Source organism: Eurypyga helias, unplaced genomic scaffold, assembly GCF_000690775.1.
Source record: "Eurypyga helias isolate BGI_N326 unplaced genomic scaffold, ASM69077v1 scaffold4911, whole genome shotgun sequence".
Classification (NCBI taxonomy): Eukaryota; Metazoa; Chordata; class Aves; order Eurypygiformes; family Eurypygidae; genus Eurypyga; species Eurypyga helias.
The window spans coordinates 39,086-62,221 of NW_010231359.1; the positions used below are offsets into that span (position 1 = coordinate 39,086).

A 23,136-nucleotide genomic window follows, 5' to 3' on the forward strand; every position below is an offset into this window, starting at 1 on the left:
CAGCAGGTCATACACCACCTGACAGGATGCACACAGCCAGAGTCCCTCAAGAGCCTTCTCGGGTGTAAACACAGTAGGGAAGAGCCTCAGGATCTCTCCTAGTCAGAGTTCACTCCATGGGGTGCGAGGGGGTTGCTACACTGGCATACGTGGTTAGCAGTTTTCTCCTACAACATCAAAGCTCCTTTATTTCCTCAGGCTACGAGAGACAGTGACTTTATGTCAGCAGGCAGGGAAACACACTGCTCCAGTTCTTAAATAACAGCACTCCCACCAGCTGACAACCAACAGTACCAAAATACCACAAACCAGACTTAAGATCCTAGATATAGTTTAGGGTAAAGATAGGGACATCTTGTTATACCTCTCCTCCCCTTACAGACTTTTTACTGCTCACAATATTTTTAAAACAACTAGGTTTTTTTTTCAGTATCATTCTCACAGCAAAGTCCGTGTCTTCAACTTTCTGTGGGAAGCTGAACAAGACACCCATTAGGTGCCAGCGTCACAAGGCTCAAAACCTCAGGGCATTTCTGTCTTCAAAAACAGAGCTAAGGACGACAAACCCAGCGTCTGCGCAGGTTTCAGCAAGGAACGCCAGCTTTTCACAGGGCAATTTTATTTTCAACCAGAAACTTCAGCAACAGGAAAGTCTGTTTTACTGCAAGATGACCAGATGAACAGTGCACAGTGTGGGTTGTTTTTAGTTACATTGAGGAAACTTTGATTTTAACAGCTAAACCTGCAGACCAGACACTGACACGAAGCATAATTAAGCACCAGAACTGCTGCCACCCAAGAGTGGTATTAGCAGTGCAGACGGATCATCCTTCAGCACAAGTCATGAACCAAGACTCCCCTTTTGCTCCGTAACTCCTGGCTGAACAAAGTGTTCTCTCACCTGTCAGTGTTACCTGTTGATATTAAAACCACACAGAGGGGAAACCTATTTGAGTTAAATGCAGCACAACCTTCCCCTACAACCTGCCTCCCACCGCTCCTGCTCACCGCTCTGGTGTGACCGAAGGGAAAGGCAGCAACCAGACGCTGCTGGAAAAAACACCATCGCTCAGATTTACTGAGGAAAGAAAAAACAATCTCACAGGAAGGTAGAGCAACTGACTGGATAAAGGTGGGGGCAAAGAACTGAAAACTGGGACAAAAAGCCTGAGAGAGACTGGGAACAGGAAAGCTGGATAAGAATCTTGGGTCAGGGAACAACAAATAGCCAGGCAAAAGGATCGGGCAAGGTTCCAGGGGACAGGCAGAAGAACACATTGCCACTTCAGTGCAGCAACTTCCTGACCCCATACAGGAATGCAAGACCTACCAACTTCAGCACATCTCTGCGTACAGCAGCTAGTGATAGAAACCACTCACAGCACGTGTCTGTTCATCTTCCAGTGCCCACACTAAGGGCAGCAACCTATTACACACAGATAATTCTATTTGAAAACCAAGAAAACCCTAGAAGCCTGCAAGTCCAAGCCCCCGAAGGTTGGCTACGCAATTCGGAGCCACTTTTGAAACTTTAATTCATCCTTTGTACTTGTATCTCAATATAATCTTCACATTTCAACATAGAACTTCCCCTCCCACCCCATAATAGTCTTAATGTGCCCAGCACGCCGAGCAGACATGGCTCTAAGCCTACCTGCCCCACGTCAAAAATGCTGAACATGGCAGCAGCGCTCAGCCCTGTCTCGACCACCTGCCCTGGTGGTTCCCAGAGCAGCCTTGGAACACCGCCTGCATTGCGACCAACACGTTTCAGTGCCTGTACAGTACAGCGATTACGCCCCCATCAACGCAAAACTGCATCTCGTGATAACGGCAACGGCACCACAGGCCACGCCACGGGTTCCGATACAGCATCCCATCAGCACAAGATATTCCATGGATCTGAGGCCAGCAGAACCGTAAGCACAGGGTTCGTTTCTAAAGCTCTGACAGAGCTGTTTTGAGACATTCTGCCAAGAACGAACCACCCTTTACTTTCTTTGTAAAATCTGGGATTTTACTAACAAAAATAAATTGTGGTAAAGTTCCAGTAACGCACAGAATGTAAAGAGGAGTTTTCACTTCACATCTACTTATTTCCTCTCCTTGAGCTGCTGAGGTAACAGGGTGCAGAAGGCAGCCAAGAGCTCAAATTAGGAAGAATAGGTAGTAACATATAAAGTAATGCTGTTAAATGTCATTTGCTCCTCCTTTTAGGCAGCTGTAAAATGTATCTGAGAACCGACACAGAAAAGAGATCAAGAAGAGTTCTGAAAAAAGTGTTACAGGAATTCTAAGTGGGAAGTGTTAAGACAACCCAGGACAGAGTAAAAAGAGCAAATGAAAAGGTCAAGTCCTGTGTAAGAGGTTAACGTGCAGCTAATCAAAGATACTAAACCTGAGAGTAACGAAGCAGTAACTGAAAACAGATGAGCTGCAAGAAAAACACAACCCGTGGGGAGGAAAAGAACAGACCAAGACAAAGAGTCAGATAAAAGCACCAGACACGAAGGAGTCCAGGATAAGGAGCGCCCCGGCTGAGGGGGAGAAGAGTTGCAAGGTCAGGAACTGGAGACAGGTCTGCCAGACGCTGCCAGGCTGATGTCCAACTTCAGCGTGGGAGCACTGCACTGCACACGGTTCTACTCACTGAACAGACCATCTGCTTAAATCTTGTGATGCACTTAAAATATTGAAATGGGTGGAAAATGTATCAACAAAACACAGTGTATTTCCCTAAAACTCAGTAACTTATATCCTCTACATTCCTAGAAATTTCCACTCCTTTCCGATTTCAAGCTTTTCCTGAATCAATGCAGACCACCTCTTACCCATCTGTCAACACGTTTATGCAGAATGGCACACGAGGAGTGAACCCTAAACCAAAAAGCCTAACCAAGAATACTACTGACCGAGCCACACGTCGTACTTCAGCCCATGTTCTGCTCGATCGCTTCAAATACCACTTACTAATCAAACCCACAGAATCAGATACTGTTATTTTCTCTTAATGTTATTAAGAACACAACGGTTTATATTTACCAGCTGCAATTCTTGCTGCTTTGGCATAGTTTCCATTTTCAATGCAGGATATCAATTCACTCCGGTCTTCCAGTGTGTGTCTTCGTATAAGTGCAGGTTTACCTTTACCACACTTTGGCAGGCTGAAACTATGGAATTATTAATATTACGATCATTACTTGATAATTAACATTGTTCACTCTAAATCAAGACTTTGACAATTACAAATTAAGCAGTACACGGTAAGATCAGAGCCGCAAGCGCTAACAAGTGTTATGTAACTAACACAAAAAACGACATAAAAGCCAAAAATCCAGATTACTGTCATGCACAGAACTGCCTGGTTATCAGCAGAAGACAAAGAGTATGCGACTGCATCTCAGATGCTGTACAGCTTACACAAGCATAAAAGAGAAGCTGCTTTGTCTCCAGTGTTACAGTGTACACTGGCCAAATGAAAACGTGTTCCCTCTGCTCCAACAGTTCCACTACACAGGGAACAGTGATGTTCTCTTCCATCTTTCACTACAAATTCAAGTCTTTTGTTCTCTGCACACCTGATTTCTCCTTTAAGAGATCACAGAATCTGAACAGCAATTATTCTAGCTCAAATCCTCAATATATCACATTTATGAGAGATGCAATATTCAATTCTCTTTGTTTCTGGAAGCCTGTTTGACATGAGTGCATTAACACCATTCCCTTAAACACTTCCAATATCAACCTTGAACACATGAATAAAGCTGACTTTTTGTTGGTTTTGTTTTTTAATAATCAGATTTACCCTGTAACTCCTGTATGCCTCATCCTGATGGTCCAGGGCTACAGACAGCTACCGTGTACCCAGAGATCAGTGTGCTTTTGGAACATGTGCACTATTGCTGATAGAGAAATATTTAGCAGTGATGGCGGAGGTGATCATTCTGACCATCCCATCTTTAACAACAGACTTCACAAAGAGGTCAGTAGTTGATACAGAGGTACTACGGCAGTAACTAGCCAGTAATCCAAATCACAGACTAGAAATCTGCAGTTCCACAGCTACTGAATTCACCTTCCCTGTGTACTTCTGCTTTGGAAACTGCTTCTCTCCCCTCTCACAAAAATAAAACCAGCCATTTTTAGTGTTCAGGATTAGGAAGGTAATTAAAACAAGGCACTACATGCACACGTATGTTTACAGAGCAAGAGAAGCACAGTAAAGTATAAAGTGTAACTGCCTGGAACTGCAATAACCTGAATTCAACAAAAGAATGCTGGCAATCCTGAAGGGTGTCTCAGATTTGACACACAAGGGAGAAAATGGAAATATGCTCTTTTTCTAAAATGTATGCAGCTCTCTGATGTAGGTCACAAGCATTCGGTCTCTAACTTGTGTTTCAAATTAACAGTTTTACCTTGAGTTACACAAAAGGCTGTTACTAGATGAAATACTAGATTCTGATGCACAGCGGCGACGAGGTTCAACTTTTCTTCCTGGAGTATCATCTAATGCTCTCTCTTTACTTCCATCTCCAAAACCATTTGACAGACCTACAGCGTAACACAAAAATAAACTGCATCAAACCAGGAATCACACCATTTTCATTTAAAACATTTGTATTCACACATTGCATCATTATTGTTCTGGACTTCAAGTAATTCCGTGTGTCGAAAGAACATGAACATGGATATTTCATCTCAAAACACAGTATTATAAATAGGAGGTTCCTGTACTGCAGACTTTAAAGATAAGATGGAAATTCAGGTAACAAAAGAAAAAAAAAGGGTGAAGATTGTAATATGGGAAATGACAAATGGATTATCAGTTTTTGTATGTAAGGTTTCCAACTAGTAAGACCAGCTGCAGAAGCTGGGCAGAAAAAAAATAAGAAAAAAACCCCACATATACAAACCAGGCAGATTTACCAAGTGAAAACAAGACTCATTTGAATACAATGCTACAACCGTAAGTCAAGAAATACTGGAAATCCTTTTCAAACACTCAAGTAGACTGGCAGGGATTTCCCCCGATGCTATCTAGGTGCTGCTGAAAGTCTTTCCATTTTAGTAAATGTCTATTTTCTGTGATCAACAATAATATGCACATTACTTTTTTTTGAATATTCTTCTCCTGGCACAAGTCTACATATGTCTAAGGCTACTACATTTTAAGTTCATAACTGTAATGAAAACATAAAAAAGGCTTTTATATTACAAGCTACTGATTTGATAGGCTGCCACTAATCCTGCTCTGGGTTTCCCAATTCACAAACAGTATAGTTCTTACTAAGACATTTCCATATTTGATTAGAGAGACAAATTAAGAGGTTTAAGATAGCATTCTGATGACTTTCTGGGGGCGGGACGGGGGGGTGGCAGCAGAAATTAAGACTGTGCAAATGAACTGGCTAAAGACAACAGTACTAGCCTGTGATCAGCTACTGCAAGCTGCAGACTGCAAAGAGAAGACAGTTTTGAAAAGAATTCAGTTCTGAGCATAGTCATTTCTGCCAATGAAGTTTTTATTTCAGGCAGGTAATAACCAGCATGCTTCTCCCAATGCAAGAAAGCTACCCATCCCAGCAATCTTACTGTCAGTCTTAAAAGTCATGAGCTTGCTCATTCAGACACAGTCACAAAAGCTTACTCAACTTCCCATGCCCCTCCACAGAGCACTGTATGATTGCACTCTATGACATTTACGACTGAACTCCCTTCACTGCATTCTAATTCCTCCAGTCTGCTTGCTACGAAGACCTCTGCAAAGGAGGCTGACAACTACATACCTTGAGCTCAGCAAGTTATTTTGTATGAACCAAAGGCATTTCCATACAGTAATTTAAGGGATTTCCCCCTCCACCCCCAGGCGACCTTCCATTTGGGTATCAACGTAGGTTTAGGGTTTTTTAAGAGAAAAAAAAGGAGAATTTATTCAGTGGTCTGAAAGATTTACAGATAAGCATTCTCTCCCACTGACGCTTGGTTGACACTGTAGGACACCTATTTAAGAGTGTCTGGTTTCTAACGCCTGTATTTGTCTTTAATTTCCTTCACAAGGAAAAATTATAAATGGAGCACTGTCTTGCATGTTCAAGCACCCCGCTACACGTTATTGATTAATCTTGTTCTCAGTCTCAGCAAGTCAGCACAAACAGCTGAGGATGAAGTAGGAGTTCAACCTCAGACTATGCTGAAAGACTTGTCAAAACAGGAGGCTTTATGAGAAGGCTTAAACTCCTCTAAAAACTATCGCTTCACACTGCGGAAGGGCTTTTCATCTTGTCATTTCAGATGCTGAGATAAAAAGGAGATCTCCTAGGTCTGCAAATAACGACTTCTTATTCTTCGAAACCCCATCAGAACTGGTTTTCAAGTGAGGGGTAGAAACTGTTCTGTTTTCATCCTGCCACAACCCAGAAGACACATGGCTCAAGTTATCATTCAGGTATCAAATACAAATCAGCTATCAGCACAAACAAGTTACACAACAGATTAAATTTACATCTAAAGACAGATCAAGTAAACACTGCTACCAGAACCAGCACACAGTTCAGGTTCCCAAAGGACTGAGAAAGTGGAAGGAAACATACATACTCTTAAAAGAATTAAGAGGTAACAAGTTTAACCCTATGTATGCCAAATATGACTTGGCTACCTCTCTCTAGCGTTCTGTATGTATTATCCAGAACAAAAAACCAACAGGGAATAGCTCCAACTTTTGACTGCTTCCATCAGTTTATGACTGCTGTCACAGAAATGGATGTTTTGGTGCTCTCAGTCCCGTGCAATGGTCACTTCTGGTCAGCACCATGAGCTACGCAGTCATGTAACGACTCTTCAGCAACGCACTGGGAAAAGCAACCACATGATTGCCCTATTGCTGATGTCGAGGAACAAGGGAAGCACGAGAAACCTGCAACTACAACCATGGAGACAGCCCTCAGCAGCGGTAGTCCAGGCTTGCACTCCTTTAGGCATAACCTGCCTTAGGAGTTTAATGACTCATTTAAGTCACTAACACAGGTTTTAAAGATGACAGTAAGCAAAGTTTTTTCAATCCCGGTCACTCAAAGTGGAAAAAAAGCCCAACCCTTTTCTGACACATAAGGAATATTAAAGTGCAAAAGAATTCAGAGCTTCTCAGACACATTTCTCTTGCTTGTGGAAGTATGAAAAAGACAGACCGTGCAGGCTGTCAGGAGGAGCTGTTTTCCTCAATATCGAGACCTGAATGACATAAGCTCATGTGGTTCCTGGGACCCAGTTTCTGCAGTCCACACTTTTCAGAAATTACACGGAACAGGAAAGGAAGACCTTAACGCTTATTTAAAACAAAACACACGTATACGTAGTCACAGACAGAGCAGCTCCCAAATGACCTTGCTACTTGGCAGAAAAATCCAGGTAATAAAAAATGCTTTATGGTATTGCTGATGTACAAAAAACCCACCCCAGATATACTACATTTACATGCTGTAAATGGGAATTTGGTTTTTAAATCCTTACAAAACTCCTTCTCCCATGAACGAAGAAACACCCCACCTCCTGTAGCTACTAGAACTGAGATTAAAGATGACCCCTTTTCAAGGAATTTGCATTTTACTGGATCAAAATATATTACTGAAAAGGTCAAATTAAGAAAATCTATGGAAGAAGTAACTTGTCCTGCAGTTTAGCAGCCTGGCTAGGCCTGCAACAAACCCATACGAGCCATTTACATTTTCCAAAAGCTCTGGATTTTCTTAGATCAACCGAACATTCACTACAGTCCTGGAGAGAAACTGAATTAGGTCAGGTGCTGGACTACTTACATATTCTCCCTTGCAAACATCCATGATCAAGAACACCCCATAGAAAAAGATCCCAAATATCAAACTGAAAAACCTTTCATTAGTGGATGACTCCTTTTCATTTTCCCCTCTGTTCTTAAGTTTCTTCAAAAAGCAGTCCACGCTCAGAAGCAGAACTCACCTTTTCATCACCAAAAAAAAAAAATTCACAAATAGTGACGCTTGCCATCAATCTTAAATGCAATCTTAAATGTTACTGCCCTTTCCAATCTCCAGCTCGAGACTTCACTTTGCACAGAAAGTTTACTGCCATACAACACACAACCACTTTAATCAAAGAAAAATGCTAACAGAGAGCAAGAAAACTAAGTAAACTAAGAAGAAAAAAAGTAAGCCAAAGATTAGAAAGTTGAAACAATTTTTAGGGCACTAAGAAAGCTGCAAAAAAGTATTTATCAGAGAAAGTGTCAACTTTTTCTCAACAACAGCAGTTTGTTCTTAAAACTGCAATTAAAACTTTCACTGACTACCTACATCAAGCAAATTGGAATCCTGTCGCCTGTACCAAATTGGTGGATTGTCTGGAAAGACAGCAGAAGTTTGGGGGGGGGGAACTGCAGAGGAACAAAACTCAGCACAGTCCCAAGGAGCAACATGCTCCATGAATGTACAAAATGCTGCCCCAGAAGACAGAACTGTGCATTTCAGACTGTAACTGCACCCTGCAGTTCTGCTGAAACAAAACCAACGACGCAGAACTTGTATGAAATTATTCTAAAGCAATTAAAACTTCATTATGCATAGCTTATCAAACTTATCCAAATGTAAGATGAGGTGCTGTATTAAAAAACCACAGCTGAAGAGCTAAGAAATAATGAAAAACATTAAATTATTTCAACCACTAAAAAAGTGGAAGCATTGGAAAAGTGACAGCACGCAGTGCACCAGCTCTTACATGACGTTTTTTAGGTTCATTTTACCAAGCAAGGACTTCTCACGTCCTGACTTGTGCACTTACCCAGCACCAGTGACGTTAGTCTTCATTAAAATGTATCTATTAAAGAAAAATGCGTTTTTTATGGAAACTACATAAATGCACAAAAATAGGCAAACCTTTTTTTTTTTTTGGTATGTTTGACTTCTCCAAGGAAGATTAGACCGTTTTTTGGGGGAAGGGAAAAGGATGGAGATAGTACATTATTAACTAATCTGCTCTCACAGAGCACGTTCCAGGAATAAGAACACTGGGATTGGTAAAAATCTGCGACCAATTTGTGTCACATATACTAAAACATGTACAACTTTATAACTTACGGAAATGGGGCAATATATTGAATGAAGAGCATAGTTTCATATATGCAAAGACTTCCTCCAACAGTGTTCATTTTTTTTGTTTTTGTGTTAAGGATGGCTGGTGTCTCCAACATGATCCAAAATAATTACTTCAAATGTAATTGTCTTTGAGTTCCAAAATGATCATTTAATTGAATTCCATTCCATGTTGAGGATAACAGAAAATAATTAGGATCCAAAGAGATAAATACCCAGCATATTAGTTAATATGAGAACCTGGAAGACAGTGAAAAAGCCATTAAGTCTCTCTGAAAGGAAACAGAGCTTTCAAATAAATAAGCCATCCTTACAGCAGCATCCAGAGACAGTGAGAATGATACAAGCGTTCTACGTACGCTAACACTAACGCTCAGCTGAAGTTTCAAAAGGGGCAAAACTCTATTAGAAGTTGCCTTGACTTAGTCCTCTTTCTTGAAAAAGAAAATATATGCAAGTCATTGAAAGCAGAGAATACAAACTCCACGTGCATGATATGCACCAAGAGCATGGTTGTGAAACGTATCTAAACATCCCTCCAGTGAGAGTAAGAAGGGGGATGACCCTAACTGAAGAGGATCTATATATACAGATATGCAGAGATAGGATAAAGGAATACTTTAAAGGTAGTAAATAACCAGACGTGATTGTGTTCTTAAATATGCAAACCTTGAAAATGGGCCTATTGCAGCAACAGGAAGGCATCCACTAATTTTTTAAAAAGTGAACCTCACAGTAACACTATAAATGTCTACTTCCAACAGTAAATTCTGGAATGCAGTAAGACTATTAGACACAACCCTTCTTTTCAGAGATTAGTATCTGAGCACGTCAGAGTTCAGTTTTTAAAACAGTCGCCAGGGCAGCCAGCTACCCACAAAGATAAAATTTATTCTGAAGAGTCCCCTTGGAAATAAAGTTTTTAAAACTTGCTTAAAATTTGGTCATGGCCAAAGAGAGCAAAGAAAGTTCACTGTGAGCCGTAACGTAGCACATACACACTAAACATCAGCAGCTTTCAAGATCCTAAACAGAAAAACTTCATCTTTGCTAGTGTAAGTAACACATAATGCATCCAGTTTGGTGGCTCACCGAATAGTCAAAGTTTGGTATGTTTCAGAAGAATGCTTAAGAACTCATCCTTAATACTCATTTTCTTCAAAATCTGGGAATAAGAAGTGTCTCTGGCTGATCAGATGAGTCTGCTAGACCAGCTGAATCTGGACTGCACAACAGAAAGGAAAACTATTCAACGTTTAAGAACTAAAGCTTCCACAAGATAAGGATTGTTGCTGCTTTGTGCTACAACAACGGGATCCCTGTATTGCAGGGCGATTGTTCAAGATGTTTTAAAGCATACAAGTGGGAGTCAGCACTAGTGGAGGAGTTGAAAAACATTCCAGAAAAATCTGAAAGGGAAAAAAAGAGCATACAAGCAGAAATGTTTTGCAAAAACACATTTTACAACAATTTCTACTGAGTATCAGCTGTCCCAATGGTACCGAAAAGACTGATGACAGTAGCAGTACAGTAGAAAATGCCATTAGAAAGTGCAAGCACAAAACAAAGTATTTAGAACTAACTTTATAAACTGAATTCTTTAGTCAGACTTATTACGAGTAAAACACACACAGATGACTCTAAAATACAAGATTTAAGTTCCTGGATCACACACAGATCAATGGTATGTCATTCAGGAACCAAAAAATATAGTAACTATAGATGCCAGTAATATTTAAGGCTGTTTACTTTTCATTACCTTGGCAAGACTACTCAAGAGGATTTAAGATGAGAATCTTACTTCCCAACATCTTTTTCTGAATTATGTATTAATGCAAACAGTGAAGTTCCTTTAGAAAAAACTCCACTTTCTTACACACTTTCAATTTGAAGATTTCTATTTTCTCACCTACTAAATTCTGGTATCAAGGAAATAAAATTTAAGAAGGTATTAAAAACTTAAATCGATATATATTATTCTCAACTTCTATCATGGAAAAGCAATATAATTATCTATCACTATAGTGTATCAAAACCCTAGTGCCTAGCAGCCCGTCGGAGCAGCCCAGCAGGACCTACGAAGTCAGGCTATTCCGTTCCCTAACAGGAACTAACTTCTTTTTCTTTCATTACTGAAGGATCTTATACAGAGCTTTTACCAACACATTTTTTTCCTTCTTTGAAAATAAATGTTTCCCTGCAATTGTGAGAACACCCCTGCTGGACATGATATCCAAAGAAAAGGAAACAGGCAGGTGAGTTTCAGAGCACTCTTATGTAAGCACGTCCAGCATTCCTACTCTGTTAAAAAGGAAACAAATCATTTACTGTTTATTTGCCTTTTATAGCTATTTAGAAAAATCAGTTCATAATTTGTGCCTTATTGTAGGACGGGGAACAGAAACTGAAACTGCACTTGCCATCTGAGAGCAAGATGAAGGCAGAAATGTTTACCAGAGATCTGCCACTCCAAGGTGACGTACAGGACAACAAAGTAAACTGCAAGTCCTTGAACTAGGCAGTGACTTCATTAAGTTACGCAGCTGCATTTCTGGACCAATTTTTCCAAGCCTTTTGTACCTTGAGAGGTATTTCACACAGGAAGATGAAAACTTCAAGTGACCCAGTATAAAAGATCCCGAGCACACTAAAGGTATGGAAGAGCCTCCTACGATAGTTTGCAGTGTACTTGAGGAAGTGCATGATCTGAATCCTCTCAGAGACTGTAACATCACACTTACACTTCACTCCAGCCTAGCAAAAATTAACAGTGGTTGCAATCCTAAGACTGTCTCCCTGGCTTTAACGACAGGAGCTGCAGAGACAAAACAAGGTATTTCAGCGTTCATGCAGCCAACTTGACAGTGCCTGAAGCATCTTCAAGTGAGGATAACCAAGCGCTACTGAACAACCACCAAGCTTTGCTCTTTTTAGGCAGGACTGAACACAAAGAGTTAAAATAAGGCTGACTTGCATATTTGCATTTTTATACCTAATCCAATGAATCTATAGTATGGGAGGTTTTTTGCCTCAGACCTAAAATACTTTTATCTTAAATAAAATTTCATAGAACTCGTGAGTACTTAGCCACACCCATCAGCAACTGTTCTCACCCTCTGCTTTCATCTCCATTTCAATGGCATGTTGTTAGAAAGTCATTTCTGAGAGACAGCTGTGTTACTGCAGCTTTTCTGGGAGTGGAAAAGGGGAAAGTAAAGGAAGAAAAGCAAAAAAATGGAGGAGGAGCCCAGGAAAGTGAAAGTGGGGGGAGCAGCACCACGCTAGGATAGCATAGCCTGGCAAAGTCTAGGTGAAAGCTTGACCAATGAACACTGTTTTCATACCAACAAAACCAACTTCATTTCACATTTTTTACCTATTCTTGAGTAATACTTGTTTCTTTGTCTGGGATACCTTTTCCTGTGTATGCTTCCTCTATGCGCACCAAAGAAACTACATCTGGATAAACACAGAAGAGAGCTATCAATTAAAAATGTCCCAAAATACTGGGCTGCACATATGATACAGAAACAGAGTACGTGCTACCAGGATTACTCTTTAAGGAGAACCTCCCTCTGTGCATGTAACCACATACTCTGTTCTCATCTAGGGAGAAAAAGGGGAAAGAAAGGGAAAAAAAAAAAACCCCAAACCAATCCACACAAACCTTTTTGAGACATTCCTCTTGCAGTCAAACATCCTGTGGAGACTGACTGTCCCTCTCTCCACTCGTAGCAGAGTGAGCCCTAAGTCACCTGTATTTCCACCTTCCAGGTCCAGTGCACAAAGTTAGCGTTGGAGTCTCCGCATTAATTTTTATGATCATCCATCTCATATATAAGACTTGTAGGCAAGTATGTTGGGGTTGGACTAGAGGACCCTTTAAAGGTCCCTTTCAACCCAAACTATTCTATGTTGTTCCATATAATGGTGATTAGACACACTCTGGTACCTTATGTACCTCATAAAGGAACTTCATGGTATCTAGGCCTGTGAATTTGAAGGTAGGTCATCCATACTCAGCCTCAAAACCATGGCAAGCATATTCTTAACTTATAAGGACAGTGTGGATCTCCAAATTCACTCTTTTTTTTTTGAACACCTTCAATAAATTCCACAGTTCTCTGCTTACCATCTGCACCACAAAGGAAAAACTAGTGTTAAATGCCACAGACAAAGCACTTGGGGACTGTAACATTTTACTTCTTGGAAATCCAAACCTGGGCCAAGAAACGTTATTTCCTTCCACTTAATGATAATTGAATGCAACGAATATGAAGCTTGACTTCTAATCAAACTGGTCTGTGCTCCAGAGAGCCCAGGAATTATTAGAAATCAAGTACTGAAGAATTAGAAAAAAGAACCTGTGTTCCACCTTACCCAGATGTAATCTCTGTCCTTACCACACCAAATAAAATGAAGCAAAAGTGGTCATCACTACAAAACTAAATTACATCAAATGCAAGTGGAATTCACATTCGGGTTACGTGCAGGCAGTCCTTAAGTTGCCATCAAACATTTTAAGGCAAATCGGGCAGAGTTTCAGACCAACATTTACTAATAGATTTAATAAGGTATAATTACACTTGAGGTATATTGACAACAGACATGCAAAGTATATATTAAGAAATTATAAATCCCTCCCCAACCCTGTGTTTTTTACTGTGTTAAATAAGCTAATTCAGTGATCCATGCTATGAATATTTGTTTACATCCATTCCAGTGCTTTGAGAAAAAAAAACACTGTAGCTGGAAGCAAGAACACTAAGTCAATGACACGGTTCGCTGAAATTTTCTATTACTACTACTCTGCCAAGAAATAACAGAAAACCAACGTACTGCACTACAGTGATCATAATTTGCAATCCTAATTCCATGATGAATTAAAGTGATTGCTTTAGGACAATATATTCTAAATACTTAGTGTCTAACTAAAGCAGAGGGTACTAACACAGCAACTGTGAACAAATATCCTAATTTTATGAAAGCTTAAAAGTAACTGATAAATCTGATAAATAAGCTGACACATCTGTATGAATCATATATATGCTTAAGAAACCACATAATATTAAAAAGTAACTAGAACACCACCTTCAGGTATATTTTGGCTAAAACATTTCAATTCATATAAACAGTCTCTTCTTGAACAAATCAATCATTTAAATATAAATGCCTCCTAATTGTTCCTTCTACGTAAAATTAATTCTGAGCATATCTTCATTACTTTCAGGAAGAGGCTACAGAATTTTAAATTTTTTTTAAAATATCTTTTCACCATTTGGATCTTATCCGTTGTTACTTGCCTACATATTTCATAAAAATACCCTAGAAATTCTGAAACGGCAAAAGTACCAAAATTCAAAGAAAATATCCAGAATTGTTTGGGTTGTTTGTGGGTTTTCCTGGTGTTTTAAAGAGATTCAAAAGCATAATTGCCCCACACACACCTAACTCCAGGGAGAGAAAAGGAACAAAGTGACGTATTTCAAATGTATTCAGAAATCTGAATGTGAGGGGTTTTTTGGTCCAGAATTAAGCCAGTTTTCTTATCTAATAAAAATAGATGAATAAAAACATATTCCCATGTTTAAAAAAAAAAAACCAAGCAAACAAAAAAACCCCAAGCAAAACCAGAACAAAACAAACAAACAAAAAAACCAAACACAAACAACCAAAGGGGGGGAAACCCAACTGCACAAAACCAACAGCCAACCCTCCTCCCGCCTCAAACCACAAAAACCACAGCTTTTGGAACACATCTTCACAATAAATGTTCAAATTAAATTCCTCTTTCTTTCATTCAAAGACACAAAAACCCACATGCTGTTTTCATACCCACATATGAATTACCAACATGACAACGAAACACAGTATTTATGTCCAAGGTAATGTAAAAGCCATAGCAATGCTCATGGATGGTGATAAAGAAATTCCTTACGCTACTGTTCTTCCTCAGAGGGTTTTATTCAAATTTCTCCAATACATACAACTATGGTTTTCTAAGAAAAGGTGTAATTAATGTCTTCAACTGTACTGAACCAACGCATCCAGATAATTTTTTTTTTAAACGTTCTTTAAAAGAAGTCTCATTAGAAGTGCAATTCTACACTGATTCTTCAACTGTTTATTTAAAGTGCACAGACCAAAGAAAGGAAATGTCATTATTCTTTGGGATTTTAACACTTCCATAAAATACACACGTATACAAAGAAACTCATAAACTGTTTTGTAACGTGAAAATATGTGTGGAGTAACACTACAGCAAAACAAAGTCATAAATGGAACATGTATTTTCCATGCTCCTCCTTATAAAAGTTCTAGTTTTGGCACCATACATGAAGTTTCCATGTAAGTTAACAAGGAATTTCTTTAAAAAAAAAAAAAAATCAGCTGATTCACTTTTCCTACTGATTGCAACAAAAGGTAACAGGAAACAGCTTAAAAAAAAAAATCACCCACCCATACATGTAAACTTGGAGATTCCACAGCTAAAGTAAAAACTGAAAAAGTGAAACTTGGTTCTCCAAGTCTATTTGTACTGGGCCAACACAAAAATGAATCCATAACTTTCTGAACTGTAACTACTCAACTATGAGGAAAAAAAAACTGTCCAAGTGTTAAAACTTGCAGATCAGCAATTACATGTATGTCAAAATTAACAGGTATGTTAACTTTTGAGACGCATTCATTCAAGTAAGCTTTGTAACATTTACCTGTATCCAAGCGCTTTACAGGGGACTCATCATCAACCTCAGAATCTCCACATGCACTCCTTGATCTTTTCCTTGGGTGCAGAAGTGTCTCCAACCTTGGAAGGACTACAGACAAAAAGGTTTTGGTCCCTAGCTGTGGAGAAGTTGGCTGGGTTTCAGTGTTCTTTGCAGACTTTTGGGGGCTTATACTTTTCGATTTGCAGAAGAGAATGGATGTACGTCTGTTTACATCAGTTGATGACTCAGCTACAGCAGAAACAGTCGACTCATTGAGATTACTGTCAAGTAAGTGTTCTGGAGTGTGTCCATTTATTTCTTTCTGAATGGAAGTGCTATATAATTCATTATCAAATTTTACTCTTTTGTAAAGCTTACTCTGCTCTGGATTGAGTTCTACTGGTTTGAGGGTTGGTGGTTCTGAATTAGTCTCCAAGTTTGAAGGAAGAGGTAATGCATCTGATGGTTCAAGTTTAGGGGGAGATTTATCTCCTGAAAAAATTATAAATAGAGTGTGATTTTTGAAAACCTGTAGTTATAAAGTCTATTATAAAACTCACTATAAATGTGCAGCCCACCAAATAAATTGTTGTTTGGAAACAAAGCATAACATTTTAAAAACACACCTTGTCTAGCAACAATCTGTCCTAGTTAGTAGTTCCTACTTTTATACTGGGAATGTAACAGGGATAGAAAAGTAGGTGTTTATAGGTGGTGTTAACAGTTTACACCTGTATAAATACTTTTTACTTCTCAGTTATGTTAGTTTCATTAACTACACACTAAGAAAGCTATTTTTTAAAATAGAAAGTCAGGGTGGTGGATGATTATCTGTTAAATGCAATTTACACTGCCATTCAAGTAAAAATTTCGATAATACGTATTTTTATCTATGTCACCTTATCAATATTCAATTACCTGCCTAAAAAAAATTTTATCAGATAGGCATAAAAAAACCCCACACCCACAGGTGTTGTAAGCTGATCTACTAGAGCGAGCTAAAACGTGTTATAAAAGTTACAGAAAGGCCAGATCTGCTAAGCTGTTTTACAGTTGTGCCTAGAAGTTTTAGCTACCAAAAAGAAATAAAAGGGAGAGGAAAAAAAAACCCAAAACAACACCCCCAAAGCCTTGCAGCTTGATTAGCCACTAGTTGGCAAATACACACTTGACAATTCAGGCTTGACAGGAGAATCGGAAAACCCACCATCTACCATTTGTAATTCTTTCTTACCCACCCACCCTTTTAAAAAAAAAAAAAAAACAACTGATCACGTCCCAGTCTATGCCAGTAATTCTATTCTGGGATAAGATGACAAAGATCTAACTGTAAGCATATAAAACTAGTTGGAGTTTTTCATCCCAAGTGATGGGAAAGAAACATTCTACTGTGGCAGCATTCCCAAATACAAGTAGCTCCTAACCCAAAATTACTGACTCAAAAACACGTTAAAGCTTTCTTTCTAGCTTCCAGAAGAATATTTTAAATATAAATTAATAAGAAAGAAAATGCTTATTCTGGAGTAACTGTATGAGACCAACGTAGTATTTCTGCTATCACATGGAATTCTGAAGTACAGTTAATATTTCTATGACACCTGAAAAAGGTGTAAAATATACAGGGCTTAAACCCTGTATATGTAGTGGATTAACTATTATTTCTATATTGTTTTGGTTGTCTCAGTTATTGATTACTTGGGAATCAATAACTTCTAAGTGCATAAAAATGTCCATCCCATTGTTTAATGTTTAGTCAAAACAGCAGCATAGTTCATCTTAAAAACAAATTGTTAAAATGCAGTGTGACTATGCTCACATCCTTTGAGGGTATGCAAGTATGCCAACTGGGAAACAGTGTTTCAGGAAGACACTTAGGATGAAACACAGACAAGCTCATCTGAATTACCACCCATTTAAAAAGCCCGTAGTTTAGAATATCCAAGGTGACTGTTCCTTGTGAACAAAATCTGATTTTCTTACAATTAACTAGAAAATATTCACAAAAATATTTAAGCAGAGGAAAAACACTCGAGAACTATTTAGAAACTGAAACATAAATTTCACAGGGTTATTCTAGTACTGTATTTTTCACATGATCAGAAACTGAAAACAGAACTGCAAGAGGGTAATTCACAGCTCCTCTGAAGTCAGCTCCTGTAGGGATCCTGGGCACACGGTCTACTTTCCTCATCTTTCTTTTTAGCAATTGGTTCTCTTCGCTTCTCTAAGTACCTTCTATTTCAGAACTGAAATTGGAACTAATGACTATTATTTTTCACTAGATCAGAACTGTAACAACAACGCCAATCAACTCTGAATCATGCTCTTCATCATGCTTTAAAAAAGCATACTGTAAATATAAGAAAACACCTAATGCTCACTTCTGGACTGGTTTTTGCACAACAGCTGCAGTAAAAGGCTGTGCCATAAAAATGTTAAGCTATGGATAAAAAAAGTTAAACGTATTCATTACTTGCCATAAACTAAATTTCTGCAGAATTATAGTCAGTATAAGATCACTTGAAGATTAAAAACCCACAAATTTAAAAAAAAAAAAAAAAACCAAAAACAATCAAACCATTAAATTTAAGAATGACATGAGAACAAGCATGCTAAGTCAGGTACACTTATACCACCACTGTCGCTCAAATCTCAAGCAAGCTGCACGTTTGAAAAGCATTCTCGTGGGCACCCTACAATTAAACACCAAGTTGCTGTTGAATGGCAGTTAAGGACAGTCATTTTACTGACTGCACCTTTCAAAAATTTTGATAGCATCAAGCTGCACCAGACAGACTTTTATTTATTTCCATGCTTCCACTTTCCCTTGAGCTCCTTCCTCCTCCCATTCAACACACTTACTCAAAATGAAATCTGTTTCTAACTCTCCTGAATAAAAATAGGTTAGCTTCTTGGAGAAGAACAGATCATGAGATGAACTCAGATTTTTTTTTTTTTTCCAGACTAGATTTTCATTTAAAATCATCATTTAAAAATGAACACTGAAGAACCCAATAACTGACTGAAAAGCAAAAAACGCAATTACAATATTCAACTGAAATATCAAGTTAGGTCTTTCTGGTGTATCGTTATCGCTGAAATCAATGGGAATTAACCAAGAGTAGATGCAGTTCTGAGACCAATGTTTTGAGGAGGAAGGGAAGCACAAGGGGAAGGGCCGGTTAGGTATGTCCGACTTGTTCCTCATGAAGTTTGTTAAGTTCTATCAATAGTTAGCTTTATTAAAAAAAAAAAAACCAAACCCAAAAAACACCACCCACACACAAACCCATCACACCACAAACAAAACCAACCCAAAACAAACACCCACCCCACCTCCCCAAAAAAACCCAAAAACAACCAAAAAACCACCCAAAATAAACCCCAGACTGCCAACCTAAACCTATCCTCCACCCTCCCCAGACTCTGGAGTAGAGAGTAAAAAAGCTACAAAAAACACCCAGTAAAAGGTCCAGAGTTTCCAGCACCACTGACCCAGGGCCACATGATCCCTAATACATATTTTGGCATTTAAGTAGATCAGAAAGTACAAAGATGTTTCCCACTTGGGCATTTCAAAATCCGTTTCATATGACATTGTTTGTACTTTCATTTCTTCACACCTACATTTTTAAAAACCTTGCTACTGTGAAAAATAATGGAGGGAGGTTTTGTTTAAAAAGATCATCCTCATATTCTTAATATATTTGTTGTGTTTAAGTGGCTGTTTGTCCATTTTAAAATTAAATACTCATTTATTACACTCTTTAACATGATTAAAGCACCTGACTGAAGAGAATCAAATCAGATTTAAACATGGTTTAAACTCTTACCTTCTTCTTCTCCATCTTGTTCTAATGATGCACTTTCTTCTTCGAAACTTCCAATACCTGATTCTATTTGAGGAGCCTGGTTGTGTTGCTGACTTAGTTTGTTGCGAATAATGCTGATTTCTTTCTTTAACAGCTTTGCTCTTTTGCTCCTTGACCCACTGGATTTCATTGCACAGGTGAGATCAAGCTTTTCTAGCAACTCTCTCAGCTGTTCTTCCAAGGACATATGCGCTCTATTTGCGGGATTCAGTAACCTATCCACTGAAGTCAAAAATATGTAAGGTTGAAAATATGTTAGTGTGTCCAGAACAGTAACACCAACAGGAGGAAAATAAAAAAATAATTCACTTGCCAGAATTAAAAAATGTCATCAAAAAGCTACTTAGATTACAGTCTTTGTAGCTTCACCCTTACCAGTGAAGAAATGTTGAAACTAATCTCTACTACAGAGTAACTATTCTACTGGATCACTATTTTGCTCAACAAAACTTAGTAAAGCCAAGAACTACAAGGTCAAAAGGAAGACATCATTAATCCTTTCCACCCTAACAGATAATTTTCTTCTTGTGAAAGAAAAGGGCAAGATTATGGTTAGAAAAGAAATGTTTTAATTATTCTCCTTTACCGCCAAAACCTCCGAAAACCGATATGCATGTCAAAAGAAGTAATTTTCATTTTTATTTAGTACTACAAATATGCTTGGGTTTTTTTTTTTAAATTCAGTAGGTTATTTAAGAATGTGTGCACTGGTTGTCATTTTCCATGACTTATAGAAGCAGCATATACAATCACGTGAAACAAAGCACTCAATTTCAAAACCTTTTTCATGTATCTTGTTATATTAGGGTCAGGCAAAATCAGAATGTGTGTAACACTGTTTTCTAATGACAAACCTAGAAGAATAGAAACACTTGACTCTTTCAAGCTATGCTGTTAATGGGGCAACAACCTTAAACATCTGTTCAGAATGTGCATACATAATGAAAAACGCAACTTAAAAATAATCCGAAAACATCTTACCGTCTTCCCAAGAGAAAGGCTGTGGCGTCTCAAGTTTAGGCCGTTCAGGTAAGTGCATTCCAGTTTCATTATTATAACCGATTCCTTCAGCATCTCGCCTAGCTTGCCTGAGAACTACACCTCCTTGATCTCTTAACCGCACTGCAGCTCTATAGAATATTGTATCTTTTGCATTGTATTTCATACAGTTATCTATGATAAGATTGAAGTCGTCTTCAAACTCACTGAGGTTTTTGTAGCCTTGAGCATCTAACCGTTTTCTCATGGTAGAGAAATCCATGGGATGTTTAATGTGATCCAAATAGTCTGGAACCTTTGAACAAATATTTAAAACACAAACGGGTAAAATTATCTTACTATGGACAAAGTAACATTAGCTATGAACTGATTCACACTTTCTAACATGTTTTATAACATCTCTAATCAAGAGCTTCAAAGTGTAGCTCAGAATTGCACATCTCGATATTGCAGATGTTTGCATGCCAAAACAAGTTTACACATTACAAGATTCTGCATCTTAAGTAACAAGGTAGAGCTCTACTAACAGATGCGGAAACCACATATTTACAGAATTCTCTGCTGCTATGTACACATTATATGCATATTTATGCATATGCATACTTATAAATGCATGTTTTTATACATCAGTGCACATGTATAATATATCTGTCTCTGGCATATGGAGACGTGTATATATACACAATTTATAGACATGTATACAGGTCTACAGGTTATTTTTACACGTGCTGTATACGCACACATACACACACACAAGGTTTATCTGGTTTCCATCTGAAAAGGAATTTCACCTGCAAGTAATAACACAGCATCCACATTTCAATTTAAGACACCCTCCCAGTTTCCTTTATTAAATAATGTTATCACAAGAGATCAGTATGTACACGTTATTCCATACAAGCATTCCCCAGAAACTACTTTGGTGTATGAGTCATAACTCAATATAAATCACCAGAATAGAGATTAAAAGGTAACACTGCTCCCAACTCTGCATGCAGTGATTTGTTTCTTGTACTTAAATACCACCAAGTCATATCTAAACATAAGGAAGTACAGCTTAAACCTTACCTCTTTAAGGTTCACTGGCTGAGCAAATATACGAGCAGAATCCTTTTCCTGCAGCTGATCCAGAACTGATCGCAGAAGTACAGTGAATGGAGTAAGCTGAAGTTCCATAGCAACCTGCTCAATCTTGACCTGAAGAAGCAATAATTACCCAATTGAGCATTTTTCATTAAGATACTGTTTTAAAGGTGTTTTGCAACAAGAGTGACGTACTTCAGGTATGAAACACAAAATAGATAAATAATTAGATACTGACTTCATTATTACTTTCAGTATCATCAGTTAGCATTTGTCTGACATACATTTTCAGCTGATGACTTTCTAAGGGAAAAAAAAAACACACACTCATCCCTTCATTGCAGGCTCAACTTAAAACAAAAATTTGAGTTCTGAGAAGCTGGAGTTATCTGTAAATTATTTTGTTCAATTTTTAAACTGTATTTCTTTTCAAAGAAAAGATGTTACACAAGAACAGCTTTGTAGTTTGCCAGCAGCGTGGAAATAAGAACAAGAACATAAAGGGAATACATCTAAAATGAAATTTCAGTTGCAGTACCATGTTCAAAGTGTAAAAAGAAAATCTGATGAATATTTACAGGCTATGTAAGATCAAAACAAAGAGTAATTTTAAAGACAGGGTTCTACGCAAATGCCAAAAAAAACAGTTAGAAAAACCCAACAGAATCGACATCATCTTCAAATACTTGGCCATCCTTCTAATTTTTCATTATTTTTGGCAATATAACAACTCCTCTGTAGTTTTATTTTCAGGCCATTTTAAGAGTTATCAGCATTGAAAGAGTCTTGTTGTGGCAAAAGAATTCTTAATGACATATTAACTCTGTGTGTGTATACATATAATGTAAGCATGTAAACAAACCAGACATACAAACACATAAAATACACAGGTATAAATAACTGTCCATGTTTATAGGAAGTGTTATGTGAACGTGCAGGAATGATGCTTGAAACTCTAAGAAAGCACTCAAGAACAACAAACTGTAGTAGCTTGCGATGAATATTCCAGCTTGCAAAAAGCAAAAATGGAATGGTGTTTTTATAAATAACGACAATTAAAGATGCCTAAGTGCAACCATTCTGCTTTCACAGTTTCCATATAGAATGTTATCTTTTTGCATTATCACTTCCTCAAATCTCTTCTCCCAGCAATGTTAACTCTAGGATGTCGTAGGACTTGGATGCAACTTTTTTTTTCCTTGTTTTCTGGTGACAGAAGAATAAACATACTACTCAATATGTATCAGGAAAGCCTGAAGAGATTGTATTCTCTACAGTTCTTTAGAAACCAACTGCCTTGGCCAGTCTAACACAACAATGACTTGTTAAATAACTTCCCTAACCCAACAC

General features: G+C 38.2%; 1 protein-coding gene across 2 annotated transcripts in view; it reads right to left on the minus strand.

The window, feature by feature from the left end:
* Positions 1–23,136, minus strand: part of BRD1 (bromodomain containing 1) — a 55,010-nt gene that overhangs the window by 9,694 nt on the left and 22,180 nt on the right. Inside the window, exons 4-9 of one of the 2 annotated variants that reach the window (XM_010161027.1) lie at positions 21,772–21,900; positions 20,686–20,998; positions 19,666–19,926; positions 15,836–15,940; positions 4,419–4,554; positions 3,043–3,170 (exon numbers count right to left, since the gene is read on the minus strand). In XM_010161027.1, coding sequence (XP_010159329.1) covers positions 3,043–3,170; positions 4,419–4,554; positions 15,836–15,940; positions 19,666–19,926; positions 20,686–20,998; positions 21,772–21,900 — 1,072 coding nt within the window. Of the gene's footprint in view, positions 1–3,042; positions 3,171–4,418; positions 4,555–15,835; positions 16,325–19,665; positions 19,927–20,685; positions 20,999–21,771; positions 21,901–23,136 lie in introns of both variants that reach the window. The other variant, XM_010161026.1, reaches the window with a different exon arrangement.